The 19,063-nt window shown below is 46.4% G+C and overlaps 1 protein-coding gene and 1 long non-coding RNA gene across 8 annotated transcripts in view; one reads left to right on the top strand and one right to left on the bottom strand.

The window, feature by feature from the left end:
• The first annotated feature begins 3,613 nt into the window (after positions 1–3,613).
• On the top strand, positions 3,614–16,057 carry LOC122460570. Its single transcript, XR_006281966.1, has 3 exons — positions 3,614–4,171; positions 5,873–5,880; positions 16,046–16,057. It is a non-coding gene; the product is annotated as an uncharacterized LOC122460570 (long non-coding RNA).
• TXNDC16 (thioredoxin domain containing 16) overlaps positions 15,703–19,063 on the bottom strand; it is an 86,951-nt gene continuing 83,590 nt past the window's right edge. For all 7 annotated transcript variants that reach the window (XM_038405212.2, XM_043516284.1, XM_043516283.1 and 4 more), the window contains one exon: positions 15,703–18,330. In XM_038405212.2, coding sequence (XP_038261140.1) covers positions 18,038–18,330 — 293 coding nt within the window. In that variant the 3' untranslated portion in view covers positions 15,703–18,037. The remainder of the gene's footprint in view (positions 18,331–19,063) is intronic.

Here is a 19,063-nt window from a genome sequence, read left to right as displayed (position 1 = left end):
AAATTTGTTAGTCTCTAAGGTGCCACAAGTACTCCTTTTCTTTTTAAGAATATCTGAGGAACCGTGGGGGGTGGGGTGGGAGGGAGAAATAACATGGGGAAATAGTTTTACTTTGTGTAATGACTCATCCATTCCCAGTCTCTATTCAAGCCTAAGTTAATTGTATCCAGTTTGCAAATTAATTCCAATTCAGCAGTCTCTCATTGGAGTCTGTTTTTGAAGCTTTGTTGTTGAAGGATAGCCACTCTTAGGTCTGTGATCGAGTGACCAGAGAGATTGAAGTGTTCTCCAACTGGTTTTTGAATGTTATAACTCTTGACGTCTGATTTGTGTCCATTCATTCTTTTACGTAGAGATTGTCCAGTTTGACCAATGTACATGGCAGAGGGGCATTGCTGGCACATGATGGCATATATCACATTGGTAGATGCGCAGGTGAACGAGCCTCTGATAGTGTGGCTGATGTGATTAGGCCCTATGATGATGTCCCCTGAATAGATATGTGGACAGAGTTGGCAACGGGCTTTGTTGCAAGGATAGGTTCCTGGGTTAGTGGTTCTGTTGTGTGGTGTGTGGTTGCTGGTGAGTATTTGCTTCAGATTGGGGAGCTGTCTGTAAGCAAGGACTGGTCTGTCTCCCAAGATCTGTGAGAGTGATGGGTCGTCCTTCAGGATAGGTTGTAGATCCTTGATGATGTGTTGGAGAGATTTTAGTTGGGGGCTGAAGGTGATGGCTAGTGGCGTTCTGTTCTTTTCTTTGTTGGGCCTGTCCTGTAGTAGGTGACTTCTGGGTACTCTAGGTGTTGGAGAACACTTCAATCTCTCTGGTCACTCGATTACAGACCTAACAGTGGCTATCCTTCAACAACAAAGCTTCAAAAACAGACTCCAACGAGAGACTGCTGAATTGGAATTAATTTGCAAACTGGATACAATTAACTTAGGCTTGAATAGAGACTGGGAATGGATGAGTCATTACACAAAGTAAAACCATTTCCCCATGTTATTTCTCCCCCCCACCCCACCCCCCACTGTTCCTCAGATATTCTTGTTAACTGCTGGAAATAGCCTACCTTGCTTGTCGCCATGAAAGGTTTTTCTCCTTTCCCCCCCTGCTGCTGGTGATGGCTTATCTTAAGTGATCACTCTCCTTACAGTTTTCAGAGTAGCAGCCGTGTTAGTCTGTATTCGCAAAAAGAAAAGGAGTACTTGTGGCACCTTAGAGACTAACAAATTTATTAGTTAAATAATAAGCTGTAGCTCACGAAAGCTTATGCTCTAATAAATTTGTTAGTCTCTAAGGTGCCACAAGTACTCCTTTTCTTTTTGCGAATACAGACTAACACGGCTGCTACTCTGAAACCTGTACTCAAAGAGTAATTCTCAATGGTTCGCCGTCCCACTGGGAGGGTGTATTTAATGGGGTCCCACATGGGTCTGTCCCAGATTCAGTACTACTCAACGGTTTTATTAATGATTTGGGGAATGTGCTTTTGAAATTTCGGGATGACATCAAACTGGGAGGAGTCACAAGCACTTTGGAGGACAGGCTGAAAATTCAAAATGACTTTGACAAATTGGAGAATTGGTCTGCAATCAACGAGACGAAATTCAATAAAGACAAGAGCAAAATACTTCACTTAGAAAGGGGGAAAAAAAATCAAAGGCACGGTTACAACACGGGGAATAACAGGTTGCGGAGGTACTGCTGAAAAGGATCTGGGGGGGTATAGTGGATCACAAATTGAATATGAGCCAACAATGTGGTGCATCTTGTTCTTTTACCCTATTGACACAGAGATCAGAAGATCTTTTGCTCTCCCCATGTAAACAGTATTTTACCACGTTAACGCAGGCCTCAACGGGGTCTGGGCCAGACCTAAGCTAAACAATGCTTTCCTCAGCCCTCCCTGGACTACAACTTGCATCTCTCTTAATGCTGGGGAGACAAGGGGGACTCCTTCCCACCACCACTTAAGCACCAGTCAGGGCCTCCTAAACAAGTGCAGGGGCCAGACTACTGAATATGACCAGAACAAGTTTATTAACAGCCCATCCAGCCCCCATCAAATACAGGCTCTGCAGCTTGCCTGCTCTACACAGGTGCCACTACGTGGCAGAACAACACAGAGCAACCAGGTTCCAAAGCTCCTGGACCAAGCAGGGCTGGACACTCAGCTGTCTCTTGTCCCTAAAAACAGCCATCATCACTGCAGCTCAGCTGTTAGGTCACTCTCAGGGCAGTTGGAGGAAACTTATACAGCAACCATCCAATGAGCATGAGTAAGTTGTGGATGAAACAAAATAAAACTGACTTTGGCATTCATCTTTGCCAGCTTCGTAACCGGGAAACTGAACAATAATCCCCAAGGTTAAAAACATGTAGCCCATAGGGTAAGCTTGCCCATTATATCCACTGGGTCCATTATATTTACTGGCTTGCCTTTATGATATTTAGTTGCTTCTGTTATATTGGTTGTAACGCAAGAACCCTACAGGCCTGTATCCTGTAAGATATTAGCTGGAGTATAGGTTAGCATAAGTGGGTTAAGGAGGCCATAACCCTTGACATAGATCAATGGTCACCTTTAGATTTTGGGAACTAAGGAGAGCTTGCTCGATGGTAGGAGTTAGAATGTTCCAGTCAGTGTGACCACAAGGGACATGGAAGTAATAACCAAAAATCCGCTTAAGCAAGGGGTGACGGGTAGTATCATGTGCTGAAGTAGCAGTCACACGTATCAATATGTTCACCTATAGAATAAGTACACCTCAGTATTACATTGGTGAAAAGGCTAACTATGGACATAGAGGACTGAGCACAAGGAGATGATGCTCTGGCCCTATAACAGGGCAGTCACCATGTGGTCTGGGTCTGTTCTTTCCTGGGCTTCTTCTATTGGTGTTTCTCTACTCCTTGGCCCTTCAAACTCATTGGGGAACTTGGACCATTGGACACTGTGGCATGCCAGAGACAGGGCTGATCCCTTTGTCTCCTATCATAAGGTCTTCAAGTAAGGATGTGAGTGTGCAATTCTAAGAGCTTGTGCATAGAATGCTACCACAGATTACCCTATCATAGAATCATAGAATCATACAATATGGAAGGGACTTCAGGAGGTCATCTAGTCCAACCCCCTGTTCAAAGCAGGACCTAATCCCCAACTAAATCATCCCAGCCAGGGCTTTGTCAAGTCTAACCTTAAAAACCTCAAAGGAAGGAGATTCCACCACCTCCCTAGATAACACATTCCAGTGCTTCACCACCCTCCTAGTGAAAAAGTTTTTCCTAATATCCAAGCTAAACTTCCCCCACTGTAACTTGAGACCATTACTCCTTGTTCTGTCATCTGCTACCACTGAGAACAGTCTAGATCCATCCTCTTTGGAACCCCCTTTCAGGTAGTTGAAAGCAGCTATCAAATTCCCCTTATTCTTCTCTTCTGCAGACTAAATAAGCCCAGATCCCTCAGCCTCTCCTCAAAAGTCATGTGCTTCAGCCCCCTAATCATTTTTGTTGCCCTCCGCTGGACTGTTTCCAATTTTATCACATCCTTCTTGTAGTGTGGGGCCCAAAACTGGACACAGTACTCCAGATGAAGCCTCACCTATGCAGAATAGAGGGGAATGATCACGTCCCTCGATCTGCTGGCAATGCTCCTACTTATACAGCCCAAAATGCCATTAGTCTTCTTGGCAACAAGGGAACCCCGTTGACTCATATCCACTGTTGACTCATATCCTCTGATCCTGTATTATCTCTATCTTGTTATGTGGGTTGGGTCTATTCTAGCTTTATCCATTATTGTACTAAAGGTATCTAAGGTTTTACTTTGCCCTCAGTGTGAGTGTTCCTGTCATCTACCCCAAGACTCCCTGCAAGATATTAAACTCCATAGTGTGAATTCTGGGTAGCCTGATTTTAGGGGAAGAACCTTATCACAGTAAGATCAATTGGCCATTAAGCTAAACGTTAGCAACCTTAAAAAGGGTTAGGCAACAAACAAAAATCACCAAAGGAAAACAGAGCAGATGCATTTTCCTGTTTCTGTACAAGGCACTTTGAGATGCTTGGATGGGAGGGCCTACATTATTAACCTAGGCCGGCAAATGAAAGAAAGACCAGCTCATACCAGTCAATGGGCTAGAGCTTCTCACCTCTGGCCACTGCAGTGCAGTCATGGCGAGGACAGAAATAAAAACCAGTTTCTTTCCCCTGACGGACCTGTGTGGTTCTGTGGATATTAACCCTCCCTTCCCTCCCAAATGCCCCCCACCCCCTCACAAGTCCTCTGTCACTACAAGTTGATTTTCAAATCTACTGTGTCAATAGTCCCTTCCCAAGAACATTGATTTCCAACCTTGTGCTTGCTTTGCCGGTTTGGTGATAGCAATTGATGGCGTGGGAACAATATTGCCAGAGATTGTGTTTGTTACCTGTGTTCCTGTCACGGGGTGCTGTACTCACCGCAGCAGCGCCTCTTTCTGGCCGTGTCTGAGGTTTAGCTCTGCCAGGTTGACGCGGTTGTACTCCATCATTCTCTTGTGTCTTGCTCACTCAGGCCTCAACTGCTCCTGCTTCATGGCTTGGCTCTCCGGCCAGGTCACTGTAGTTTTCCGCTCCCGGAGGAGTGCATGGATCAGTTTCTCAGGACCCCATTGTCCCAGGCAGTCTTCCCATTCACTGCCCCCTTAACAGTACCCCTTGTCTAACAGCTGATAGAGGAACCCAGGCTCGCCCTCTACACTGGGTTCCAGGGACCTTACAAGATGCAGTCAAGGTCTGAACAGTCCTATACCTCACTGCTGTATCCCTCGGCTACTTCCCGCCTTGCCTTCGCTCTCCTGAGAGTGACTGCAGCCGCTCTCTCTGCAGCCCCTTTTCTGCACTCAGCTCCTGGGCTTTATACTAGCCTGTCCTGTTCCTGTCATAGAATCATAGAAGATTAGGGTTGGAAGAGACCTCGGGAGGTCATCTAGTCCAACCCCCTGCTCAAAGCAGGACCAACCCCGGCTAAATCTTCCCAGCCAGGGCTTTGTCAAGCCGGGCCTTAAAAACCTCTAAGGATGGAGATTCCACCACCTCCCTAGGTAACCCTTTCCAGTGCTTCACCACCCTCCTAGTGAAACAGTGTTTCCTAATATCCAACCTAGACCTCCCGCACTGCAACTTGAGACCATTGCTCCTTGATCTGTCATCTGCCACCACTCAGAACAGCCGAGCTCCATCCTCTTTGGAACCCCCCTTCAGGTAGTTGAAGGCTGCTATCAAATCCCCCTTCACTCTTCTCTTCTGTCCAACTGAGCCTCATTTCTAATTCTCCTGTTTGCACCAGCTCCTCCTCCAGGTGCAGCCTACTTAGTGAATTGGCCAACCTAGCCACCTTAACCCCTTCAGGCCTTGTGTGGGGTAGACCCCCCATCACAAGTACCAAAGCAACTAGGAAGCCCCAGTTATGCACCAGGCTCCCATTGTGCTAGGTGCTGGGCAAACAACAAGGAGACCACCCCTTCTCCCAAGGTGTGCTTGATATCACTAATCATGCTGATGTACAAACATAACGAAGAAGGACAACACAGTACAGAATTGCAGGTGGCTCTGACTACTCAGCGCCAGTGATCATGTTTCTAACTGTGTGACCAGGACCCGGCCCTGTGAACAGAAACGGCCTTTCAACATACTGAAGTTCTTGGGCAACTATCCCAGTATAAAGAAATGGACTTCCAAGGGCGGCGGGCATAATAATAGGCCTGGGGAGGCTCACCTCTCCTGGCGCGGCTGCTGATGCCGGACCCCCATTTGTGGGGAGTTTTTGATTTATTATGCCCCTTGCAGGTTCCAGGGACTCCAGGGAGATGGCTGATGAACCCAGGAAGCTGAGTAGCAGATACCATTTCCTCAGCTGCCCTGGAACCTGCATGGGGCATATGAAAAGCTTCTTTGGACAAGAGTGAGAGTCTTTTCCCTGCAGCGGCTTGCGGGTCTGGGGTGGGGAAGTGTGACTGTGGCTGGCCCAGGGCTCCTCCGGGAAGATGGGGCGGGGCTCGGGGCTTCGGCCAGCCAAGGGCTCCTCTGGCTGAGGATGGGCTGCTCCGGACAGGGAGGTGTCTCAGGGCTCCAGCCGCAGGAGCGGACAGGGGGTCTCAGGGCTCTGGCTGCAGGGGGCAGATGGAAGGGGTGGAGCCAAGGCTGGCCTCCCCTAAGGGGGACACCACCTGCCGCCCATGTGGTCTTCCCCCCATCCTTGCAATCAGTTATAACACAACGATTTGGCTATAGCGGTAGGTCTACTAGGAAAGCATTCTGTAAATGATATGCAAGTCACTGTTCGTTTAACAAGGTACTGAGCGAACGGTGATGTCTGCTTGCTGAAGATCAAGAAAAACAGGAATATGGGGGAGGCTGACGCCGATATGTCCCTAGTTATCTGATAAAATCTCTAGTATTCAGATATGCTAAACTAGGGTGACCAGAGGTCCCTATATTATCGGGACCATCCTGCTATTAGGGGGCTTTGTCTTACATGGGCAACTATGCTCCCCCCCCAAAAAAAAGTGTCCCAATTTTTCACACTTGCTCTCTACTCACCTTGTGCTAAGCTAATAGAAATAAATCAGGCTCTTTAATGGGTGATGTGACAGAGGGGGGAGGTCTCTGTCGAACCAGTGTGTTTGGTGAACTCCATGTTGCTTTGTGTTGGCCATTTGGTGTGTTCACTGACACTCTGCATTGTCAAAGCAGCCTGGCCTGACAAGGCCAATCTATTCCTGCTCAGAGGGAGTGAGGAGACCCATCAAGGGCCATCAACATGGATTATCTCTTCCCTACTGGCCCATCCACAAGAACAAACAATTCTCCTGGGTGGGAGAAGTTCTCACCCTGCACACATGGCCCATGGGATCAGAGACTATATTTAAGGGGGGATATGCTCTCTATGAAGGGCGAGGTACCCACCACCACCTGCCAGAAAACCGGGCAGAGGAAAGAGAAGACAGGTGGGGTCTGCCTAAACCTGAAATACTGATCAGGTCTCTCAGGCTCCCAGGAGGGATGAGATCAGACTCAGAGAGGTGGCATCTTAGGACTGTTTGTTGTTCTTCCTCCTCCGCAGGGAATGCCAGGCATTCAGCTCACACAGGTGAAATCTATCCCATAGACTCATAGAAATGTAGGACTGAACAAGATCTCAAAAGGTCACCTCGTCCAACCCCCTGCACTGAGACAGGATGATGTATACCACGTTCAATGGTGCATAGTAAAATGGCAGATGAAATTCAATGTTGATAAATGCAAATTAATGCACATCGGAAACCATCGTCCCAGCTATACATCTAAAATGGTGGAGTCTAAATAAGCTGTTACCACGCCAGAAAGAGCTTTTGGAGTCATTGTGGATAGGTCTCTGAACATATCCACTCCATGTGCAGCGGCAGTCAAGAAAGTGAACAGAATGGTAGGAATCATTATGAAAGGGATCGATAATAAGACAGAAAATATCATAATGCCACTATATAAATCCATGGTACGCACATGCCTTAAACACTGCGTGCAGCTGTGCTCGCCCCATCTCAAAAAAGATAGATTGGAATTGGAAAAGGTTCAGAAAAGGGCAACAAAAAGGATTAAGGGTCTGGAACAGCTCCCATATGAGGAGAGATTAATAAGAGTGGGACTTTTCAGCTTGGAAAAGAGACGACTAAAGGAGGATATGATAGAGGTCTATAAAATCATGACTGGTGAGGAGAAAGTAAATAAGGACGTGTTATTTACTCCTTCTCATAACATAAGAACCAGGGGTTTCCCAATTGAAAATATTGGCAGCAGGTTTCAACAAACAAAAGGAAATATTTTTTCACACCACACACAGCCAATCCGTAGAACTCATTGCCAGGGGTGAAGGTGTGAAGGTCAAATTATAACGGGGTTCAAAAAAAGAACTAGATAAGTTTATGGAGGATAGGTCCATCAATAGCCAAGATGATCAGGGATACAACCCCTTGCTCTGGGTGTCCCTAAGCCTCTGACTGCCAGAAGCTGGGACTGGACGACAGGGGATGGATCACGTGATGATTGCCCTGTTCTCTTCATTCTCTCTGAAGCACCTGGTGTTGGCCACTGTTGGAAGACTGGATACTGGGCTAGATGACCCATTGGTCTGACCCAGTCTGGCCATTCTTATGTTTTACAGGTTTCAGCGTGGTAGCCGTGTTAGTCTGTATCAGCAAAAACAACAAGGAGTACTCTTATGTTTTATAGTTTCCCTGGCATCGCAAAGTTCATGATGGTGCCAATAGCACAGCCTGCTTGTGAGCAGAGATGGAAACACTAGCAGCAGTGGTACAGAATGAGGTAGAAGACAACTGGGAGATATTTTAATCAAAAGCAGGGGTGTAAAGGATCTGGGATCACAGAGGCCTCCAGGATGGGGACAGGGAGTAGACTGATCTGGAGTAATGTTTCCCTTCCAAGCAAGGAGCTCTGCTCCACATAGTTACACTGCTATTCCCCTGTGGTTCAGAAGAGCTGGGCGGGGAGGGAGGCAGATTTGACTCCCTCTCCATCTCCCATTGGCATGAGATCTCTAAAGCCTCCAAGCAACGGTACCTGACAGTCAGTGAAGCGAGACAGAAATGCAAAGTGCTGCTGAGTCAGCCAGGCCAGCAATGGGGAGAAGTCTCCAGCTCATTGGGTGAAACGGAAATCTCACTTGTGTAAAACGGTCCCCATTGTTTTAAAGTCATTTTATCCAATGCAGGAGTTGGGATCTCAGCAGAAGGCCAATGCGTTCAAAGCAAAGCTACGGTATCCTTTGTGCAGTAACTTGGATGTGCTGAGCTCACTATAGGCAGGCCTGGTGACAGGGCTGGGCTGGGCTAGAGAATAGAATGTAATACAGACTCAGCACATGGAGTCCTCGGGCCAATTTAAAGGGGAAAGTCAACAGGTTCCAGGTACTGAAACTCCAGTTCATTTCAAGGTCCCACTCCCAGGCTCTCTGTTCTGGAAAGCAGTGATCATAGAATCACAGAATCGCAGGACTGGACAGGATCTCGAGAGGTCATCTAGTTCTGTCCCCTGCACTCCTGGCAGGACTAAGTATTATCTAGCACACTGCTTCTCAAACTATCTGATGTGGGGGATCGGCATTTTTTTTTTCAATGTGCGCGCAGACTGGCAGACTGGCTCCAGTCCGCGGATCACCATTTTGAGTAGCACTGAGCTAGACCATCCCTGACAAGTGTTTGTTTAACCTGCTCTTTAAAAACCTCCAGTGATGGAAATTCCACAACCTCCCTAGGCAATTTATTCCAGTGCTTAACCACCCTGACAGTTAGGAAGTTTTTCCTAACGTCCAACCTAAACCTCCCTTGCTGCAATTTAAGCCCATTGCTTCTTGTCCTATCCTCAGAGGTTAAGGAGAACAATTTTTTCCCTCCTACTTGTAACAACCTTTCATGTACTTGAAAACTGTTATCATGTCCCCTTTCAGTCTTCTCTTCTCCAGACTAAACAAATCAATTTTTTTCAGTCTTCCCTCATAGGTCATGTTTTCTAGACCTTTAATCATTTTTGTTGCTCTTCTCTGGACTTTCTGCTATTTGTCCACATCTTTCCTGAAATGAGGCACCCTGAACTGGACACACTACTCCAGTTGAGGCCTAATCAGCGCAGAGTAGAGCGGAAGAATTACTTCCCATGTCTTGCTTACAACACTCCTGCTAATACATCCCAGAATGATGTTTGCTTTTTTTGCAAGATTGTTGACTCATATTTAACTTTTGATCCTCTGTGACTCCCAGATCCTTTTCTGCAGTATTCCTTCTTAGGCAGTAATTTCCCATTTTGTATGTGTGCAACTGGTTGTTCCTTCCTAAGTGGAGTACTTTGCATTTGTACTTATTGAATTTCACCCTATTTACTTCAGACTCTTTCTCCAGTTTTTCCAGATCATTTTGAATTTTAATCCTATTCTCCAAAGCACTTGCAACCCCTCCCAGCTTGTCCGCAAACTTTATAAGTGTACGCTCTATGCCATTATCTAAATCACTGATGAAGATATGAAACAGAACCGGACCCAGAACTGATCCCTGCGGGACTCCACTTGTTATGCCCTTCCAGCTTGATTGTGAACCACTCATAACTACTCCCTGGGAATGGTTTTCCAACCAGTTCTGCACCCACCTTGTAGTAATTCCATCCAGGTTGTATTTCCCTAGTTTGTTTATAAGACGGTCATGCGAGACAGTATCAAAAGCCTTTCTAGAGTCAAGATATACCACATCTACCACTTCCCCCCTATCCACACGTCTTCCTACCCTGTCAAAGAAAGCTATCAGGTTGGTTTGACATGATTTGTTGTGATGGAAGGTGGTCTCCAAGAGCGAACTGGGATCAGAGTGCAGTTTTAAAGTAAACCAGCAGGGGGAGTCTGAACTCGAAGGAGGACAAAAAATAGCTTACATTTCCTCCACTGAGGCTGAACCAGCAGGTCCAACTCATCGGTAATGTCCAGCCCGTTTACGAGAGAAAAGATGAAAATGCACATGAATAGGGGATCAATAGCACTCCAAGCTTCCCTGTCTCTTTCCACAAGGCCAAACCAGCCACCGTATGCCAGAGTAAAGGAAGCCTGGGGCTGTTGATGCTTTCCATGCCTACCCAACCCATTTCTCCTGGAAAGCTCTTTAAACATGGAGAGCCCAATACAAGTGCTAAATATGATCACTCCTTCCTGGAACAAGTGCCTGTGCAACTGCTTTCCCCTGCCTGTCTCTGGAAAAGAAATACCCACCGAATTGTACAAGCAAGTGGAGGTCTTTTCAAACGCCTAACAAATGGGCTCAACATGGTGTTTGATCCCAGAGACTCAAACAGACCAATCAGCTGCTGGGGAGACTTTGTTAGATAGTTTTGCCAAGTAAATTGATTTTCATTTTATGAGGATCACATCGTTCCTTTTGCACATTATGTATTGTATCCTCCGACTCTCAACTTCATCTCAATTCAAATACACAAAGGAATGTGTGAAAGTTGGATGAAAGTTACCAGCTTTATTATGTCCCAGTAAACTGCACACAGTCAAAAAAAGAAAAAAGTGTTCAGTGAAAAGACCTGAAAGGTCAATACCACGTGTCTCAGGTGCACATAACAGCAAATCACAATGCCCTACACATGCAATTCTCAAACACAACATCCTGGGAAATACAGATCTGCGGCTTAAACAGATGAAAGTACACTTTAATACTCAATGTCCAAGAAGGAAATGGATATAATTGATGCTCACTGTAGTTGTGCTTCATTTAACTTAAATGCATCAATACATACAGTCACACAAAGATCATAGAAAGAAAAGGAGTACTTGTGGCACCTTAGAGACTAACAAATTTATTAGAGCATAAGCTTTCGTGAGCTACAGCTCACTTATCCGATGAAGTGAGCTGTAGCTCACGAAAGCTTATGCTCTAATAAATTTGTTAGTCTCTAAGGTGCCACAAGTACTCCTTTTCTTTTTGCGAATACAGACTAACACGGCTGCTACTCTGAAACAAAGATCATAGGCCTCATTCCATTCCCTTGGCACTTACAGTGCACTAAAAAGGACTTCTGTTTTGAAGCATGACATGGATTCATTCTGTATCTTAATGCTATTCCACTGCAATGTAAGCCCAGGAATAGCAGAACTTGAGCTAGCCAACGCTGGGTTTGTTAAAAACTTGAGCATCTCCACTCATTTGTAACCCCAGTTAGGAATTCTTGAGGGTCTCAATTCCCTGGGTCTCAACCTTGGGCTCCTGCATCTTCACTGTATTATGTGTGCCCAAGTCCAACCACCCATATCCCAGAATTCCTAGCATCCTCCCCAAATGTGGGGCCGTTCTACCCCTTTGTTCAGGGTGCAGTGCGGGAAAACTGGATTGACCACCAAACACGACTGTCTAGAGAACAAAGAAAGTTGGCTTGTGGGATACTTTTGGCAGACTCCCAGAGCACGCGTCCAGTGGGGCAGCATCTATGTTGCAAAGTAATACGGCTTGAACCCTGGGTCCTGGCTTGACTCAGGTTCAGACCCTGCATCCCTGTGGAGTCCTGGGACTCTGGGTCCAAGCCTTGGACTAGCTTGATTTGTGTTTAGACAGAAGGGGCGTTAGCCTTGAGCCTGAGTCTGAACCCTGGGCTTACACTGCAGTGTAAACGTACCCTAAGGATTCAAGATCTCTTCCTACAAACACAGTGTTGTTTTTCCCACTCAAAACCACCTGGATGGATTGGGTTTGTCGATGATTTTTTCCCTCTTGTTGCTGTGCCCGTCCATTATCCTTCCCCGGGATTGCTTCGGACCCAAAGCAAATACATCAATGTAACCCAGAGCCCTTTTCTCAGCTGATGAAGAGAACTGTGGGCACTCTGATGATAACCAAACACTGCAGCCGTATACCTCAGACATCTGATGAGTTCTCTTCTGTATGCACGGATCGGTCTGGTCTTACGTTTTCTGCCGGTGTTGGAAAATTCAGTAAAGCTTCTCAGCTAAAAATCCCAGACTAAACCTGAATAATCCAACATGTTTTAGGACCCAATACTGTGCTCCTCACTCAGGCAAAACTGCTACTGCCTTCAGTGGGACTACTCAGGGCTCTGATCCTGCAAACCCTTCTGCACATGGTTAGCTTTACTTGGGTGAGTAGTCCCACTGCATGGCTACTCACCCGAGCAAAGTTATTCATAGATTTTAGGGCTTTCATTCAGACTGATCCCCTGCATAACGCAGGCCATTGCATTCCACACAGTGATTCCTGAACCAAGCCAGTAACTTCAGAACAAGCCATCCAATCTCTATTTAACACTTAGCACATGGACATTTCCTGGATCTGGCTCAAAATGAATAGTGCCAGCCTAAGGCCTTAGTATTTAGTTTTGATTTGGTGTAGATAAAAGACAGTAACATACCTGTACTGGGGCATTTGCTGTCATGTCAACTTTTCCCTGCTCACACACAAAGGCTGCATTGTTATTAAACGTGCATTAGACAAAGAGGGGGATATTAATAGTCTTCATTCCCCTTGGCTCCATTTAAAGATTTCGGGCATAGACACCTTAATAATCCCTTGCTTCTTTTTCTCCAAGAGCTGTGAACAGTGGATGGAATTTCCCTTAGCGGTTGTGCCTATGAACCAAAAGTGAAGTTCACGACAGCAAAGAGAGCCTAAACAGGGCATCACTTAAAGCCTCCATCAGCCTGGGGGTCTTGAGCAGCGTACAGGGCCTTGTTCGGGGGGTGGTGAAGGGTCCACTCCTGTTCCCACTGTCAACAGTAAAACTCACTTAGATTTCAACAGGATCAGGCCCAACGCAACAATTATTGTAGTGTAACTCTGTGTAGAGTGGCTAATGCCAGCAAGCTCTCCCTGCTGCTAGCAGAGAACTCCACATGTGTTCACGACCAGCGATACAGCTGTTAGCACAATCATCTGCCTTTCAAAGCCTCCCTCCCTGTGCGCTTGTTCCAAGGGGGACATTGCAGGTGAGAGCAGCAGGCTGCAGCGAGAACAAAGGTCTAGTTTGTGGGTTCAATTCTCACAGGGCCGTTCACATTTTAAAAACTATCCCTCCCCACCTGCCTTCCACACGAGGGTGGCCTGTACTGCCAGGAACAAAGGTGAGGCTCTAGCACTCCTACCTAGTAACAGCATCCCTGCCACGCAGCCAGATTAGAGGGAATCGTCAGGAAGAGCAGGGATATCTGAATACCTTTCCCTTGGCACAAACTCCATTTCAGATCAGCAGGTCCTCTGACAGTAAGCATTCAGTGGGCCGAGAGATCACACCTTCCAGTCAGCAAACTTACACTAATGAATAGGGCCCTATCAAATTCGAGGCCATGCAAAACGTGTCACGGACTGTGAAATCTGGTCTCCTCCCACAAAATCTGGTCTTTTGTGTGCTTTTATCCAATACTATACATATTTCATGGGGCAGACAGCATTTCTCAAATTGGGGGTCCTGACCAAAAGAGCATTGCAGGGGGGTCACAAGGTTATTTTAGGGGGGTCGCGATATTGCCACCCTTACTTCTGCGCTACCTTCAGAGCTGGGCGGCTGCAGAGCAGCAGCTGTTGGCCAGGTGCCCAGCTCTAAAGGCAGCGCTGCCACCAGCAGCAGGGCAGAAGTAAGTACCCCAAATCCCCCTATAATAACCTTGCAACCTGCCCACAATTCCTTTTTGGGTCAGGACCCCCTACAATTACAACACCATGAAATTTCAGATTTAGATATCTGAAATCATGAAATTTATGATTTTTAAAATACCATGGCCATGAAATTGACTAAAATGGATGGTGAATTTGGTAGGGCCCTACTAATGAAACACACCGGGCCAGATCCTTGATTGTCAGTCATCACAGCTGCACCAAAGCCAATGACGCTACGCAGATCCTGGGTATAGGTTATAAAAAATTCCAAAAGAAAGCACACCCCTGCTCACGCTTCTCCTCCTGGGGATAGTATGAGAGAGCAAACAGCATGTCACAGATGTTAGTCACCTTGCTTCAGTCACTACTAGGAGCTCGGGTACTAGTGAAGAGCGTGGCATCAGAACGTCTGTAGACTAGAACGGATCAACACCAGCTGAGGATCCAGTTCACTTTGTTCCCATTATTTCCCTTGGGAATAGTTCACAGCACTACAGACTCTTGCTCTTTTTATATTAGGTATGGGCTGTCAAACCCATTAATTAAAATAAAAAAAAATAATCTCACTGTTAAACAATAATACAATACAATTTGTTTAAATATTTTTGGATGTTTTCGACATTTTCAAGGGACATCTATCTAAAACTGGACATCGGCAATACCAGGAGAGATGAGCTGGAGTGCCAATGAGAAGCGAAACCGGAAAGTAACTGAAAAACTTCTCTGATTGATTATACCTATTAAGGGACAACCCATCCTAAATGCTCAATTACTGAGGGACAATCTACACTCCTTCCTATAGCTTCTACAATTAACTCTCTGTATAACTCTTCTTGAGTGAGGTACCTGAGTATTCGGATTCAAATATCTAAACTGTATCATTAAATTTATTCATCTGAATTTGGGTTATTGCAGATTATGTACTAGATGTATTTTATGAGTTTTTAAACAAATTTTGTATCTGTGGATAATCTAAATGCTATATTCAGATGTACAGACACACTTTTCTCAACCTGGGCATTATACAATTTTTACATTAGTTTTAATAAAATTTTTATATCTGGCATGTAAATACCTTGCAACGCCGGCTACAAAAGTGCCATGCAAATGCCTGTTCTCACTTTCAGGTGACACTGTAAATAAGAAGCTGGCAGCAGTATTTCCCGTAAATGTAAACAAACTTGTTTGTCTTAGTGATTTGCTGAATAAGAAGTAGGACTGAGTGGACTTGCAGGCTCTAAAGTTTTACATTGTTTTGTTTTTGAGTGCAGTTATGTAACAAAAAAAGAATCTACATTTGTAAGTTGCACTTTCATGATAAAGACGTTGCACTACAGTACTTGTATGAGGTGAATTGAAAAATACTATTTCTTTTGTTTATCATTTTTACAGTGCAAATATTTGTAATAAAAATAATACTATAAAGTGAGCACTGTACACTTTTTACTCTGTGTTGTAATAGAAATCAATATATTTGAAAATGTAGAAAAACATATTTAATGAAAAAATATTTAATACATTTCAACTGGTATTCTATTGCTTAACAGTGTGATTAAAACTGTGATTAATCGCGATTCATTTTTTGGAGTTAATCTCAAGAGTTAACTGTGATTAACCGATAGGCCTGTATTAGATTCATAATACAACCTTGAAGAAAAAAAAGAAACGTCTGCTTTGAAGTCTGCCTTCAAAACTAGGTCAAGAAATGGTCTGTTTCAGTCAGGGACCTCGGGAAAACCAAACAGCTCTAGGTCTATTTCTATCCACCCAGGCATTTCAAATAACTCCCATCACTGGGGTACCTAGGCAGCATGCAAGTCTGGAAAAAATTTACAATGCTCTGAGCAATTGATTAGCATTTTTGTGTGTGTGTTAACACTATAAAGGAGTCTGGGCAATTGAGCCCAGTGGTGTGAAGGGCTCGTTCCAAGGGCAGTTTGTTGAAATGAGCTGATGCCAGCTGATCCTGTGCACAAACATTCCCACGCCCTTCAACAGGTCTTGACCAGGCCTTAAACTCCTTCCCAAACCTAGCAGGTGCATGATCCTGCAACCCAGGCCCACGTGAGTAGCCCCCGTGGATTAGGCCCCACAAATGATCCGTTACCATCAATGTTCCCGCTAGTTTTTCCCACCCCTGTGCAGAATGAATTTTTGTTATGTGCACCAGTATGGAGGTGATGTGTGGTGGAGGTGGGGCTGAGGGGTTCGGAGTTTGGGAGGAGGCTCAGAATTGGGGCAGAGGGTTGGGGTGCAGGGGGGAGGGCTCCAGCTGGAGATGCGGTCTTTGGGGTGGGGCCGGAGGATGAGGGGTTTGGGTGTAGGCTGCCCCGGGGCTCGGGCGTGGAGAGAGGACTCCCTGGAGCCCTCTCTCCCCTCAGCAGCACTTGGGCTGGGGGAGAGCATCTCTCCCCCCCACTGCAGCCCCAGGGCTGGAAGGAAGAGGCATCTCTCCCCCCCACTGCAGCCCCAGGGCTGGAAGGGAGAGGCATCTCTCCCCACAGCAGCAGCCCCAGGGCTGGGAGAGAGAGGTGCTTCGCTCCCCCCCTGCAGCCCCACAGCTGGGAGGGAGAGGCCTCTCACCCCAACACCGCAGCCCCGGGGCTGGGAAGGAGAGGCGTCTCTCCTCGCCGCAGCCCCACACACCCCATCCCATCACCAGCCCCCACCTCACCCCACTGCCATCTTCCAGGCCCACCCGTGGCCATGCCCGAGTGCAGTGCGCGGCTTTGCTAATTAACTGTGCAGCCTCCTTCATTGCCGTGCACCTTAGAGGGAATGTGGATTACCACCACCCTTGATTGTAAAAGGGAAGCAAGCGCCGAAGGGATGCTGCCTTTTTCCTGGGCGGTAAGTCTCCCAATCTGGAAGAGGATGTGAAACAGATCTCCCAGCAGTCTTGGCTCTCCAGCCCGGGTCACTGCAGACTCTTCCCTTTGAACACTGATGCCTTCTGCACAGCTCTGAACGGCTGTCCTTCCGCGCTCTCCCTTTCTAGTCTGCTCAGGTCCCAGCCCCCTCACTAGTCATCACGGGAGGAACAGTGAGGTGATTGGTGACGGTGGCCTGCAATCAGCCTGTATGTCCAGGCCCATCCCTGCTCTGAAACAGCAGGCTGATGGACTCAGCTGAGCAGAGCTAGGCCTACCCAAGCAGTCAGGGGAAAGACAAGACCTGGAAAGTCCAGTGTGTTTGTCTTCCCCACTCTGCTCCCCTTTTCTAAGGCCAGCGCCACATGTGGCTTTTGTACCGATGTCACTATTTCCGTGACGGGTGCGATTTTTCTACTGACATAGTTATACCAGTACAGCTTCTAGTGTGGACGCAGTTATACTGGTATAAAGGTGCCTTATGCTTGCGTAATCACATTTAAACAGTATAACTGCGCATACAGTATGGCTTTAACTAGACTGGGCGAGTTCGGTGTGTGGACAGAGCCCTCAGTCATAGGAATCAGCTCGTTCACATCCTGATCAGCTTGCAAAAAGCAGAATGGCAGGCTATTTCCCTTCCTGATTTGCCATGAAACGCAATACAACAGGTGAGATTTATGCGGTGACCTGACCATCTGGCCGTTGGGATGCACCCGCAGGAACATTCTCAGAGACCGGCAGGGGTAACAATTCTCAGCTAGACAGAATGACCTGCGCTTGATCAGCTTGGAAATGGGGCTTTAAACAGTAATCCTGCTGTGGCCTTCACTCCATGGCCAGTTTCTCACACAACCTCATCCCTTTTGGGTTTAAAGAATTGCTATGACCATTTTAAACATTGGATTGGCATGGGAGGAACATCCTGGTCACCCTTCTAACGGCCTTCGTTAGCACCCACAGGCTGATCATTGGCCATCACAGCTCCGTGTGTCGCTTGGGCGACTTCTCTCTTCCTGCCAGCCTTGGGGCCGTGCCTCGCAAATCTCTCCCTGGAGACTGGCCTTTCTCTGCTTCCAGCCCCAATTCTTCCACCTGCTCCTCTCGGACAGTCAACGTCTCTTCAGAGACCTTCTCTGCCTGCTGCAGCTCATCGGCGCCACCACGACTATCAACTGCGTGCACTGTGAATTCGGGTAGGGTGGCCTCCATTGTGTGTAAGAAATTGTAAGCAGGAAGAGGAGGCTTCCAGGCTTCATCAGACAAAGTAGCTGAGAAGAGGATACAATCAGAAGTTAATGATCGAGGGTTGGGACACAATGGATGGCAGGTGGGCCCAGATCCTGCATTGAGAACTGCTCAGTCCTGTAGATCCCTCACTTGTGCGATTCTCAGTGCAGGCCAGGGTCTAACATTTCTCTTTGGCCAGAGCAGTTTCAGTCAGCTATGGAAATCACAATTTAACTGCAGTTTCCGTGAGCTACCCTGGACATTTGTTTTTCTCATGGCTGGAAAGAATTTGTATTTTTGAAAATGGATTTCTTCTTTAAACAGGCCCTTCAATTTGAGGACAATATTACAGTAAATTTAATAAATACAATATGCAGTCTTGACCCTTTAAAATTCTTCCTGTAGTAGAGGAGATCTCTTGCCCTCCAAGGTGAAGTCCTGTGCATAAGACTGTGAGCGCCTGTAAAAAGTTCCCAAAGGGCTAGAGGAGTTTTAAAGGGACAGGACTCGAAATACCATATTCTTGTTTTGCACATGAGAAACTGGTGTTTTTTCAAAACATCTCCATTTCCCCCAAAAGTTGTGGGTTTTTTAAAAAAAATTTCAAGCTTTGCATCACATTTATCCTCTTCCTTCAAACCACTTTGTCCCCAGAAAGATTTAATGCAAACCAACAGGCTTTGGTTATCGTGTGTTATGTGTATTATGTTTGATGTTTATTATGTATTGTGCATTATGTTCTTATGTGTGCAAATAAAGCTCTTTGTTTAAAAG

This window comes from Dermochelys coriacea, chromosome 6 (assembly GCF_009764565.3).
Source record: "Dermochelys coriacea isolate rDerCor1 chromosome 6, rDerCor1.pri.v4, whole genome shotgun sequence".
In the NCBI taxonomy this organism is placed as follows: Eukaryota; Metazoa; Chordata; order Testudines; family Dermochelyidae; genus Dermochelys; species Dermochelys coriacea.
This window is presented reverse-complemented; position numbering and strand designations above follow the sequence as displayed.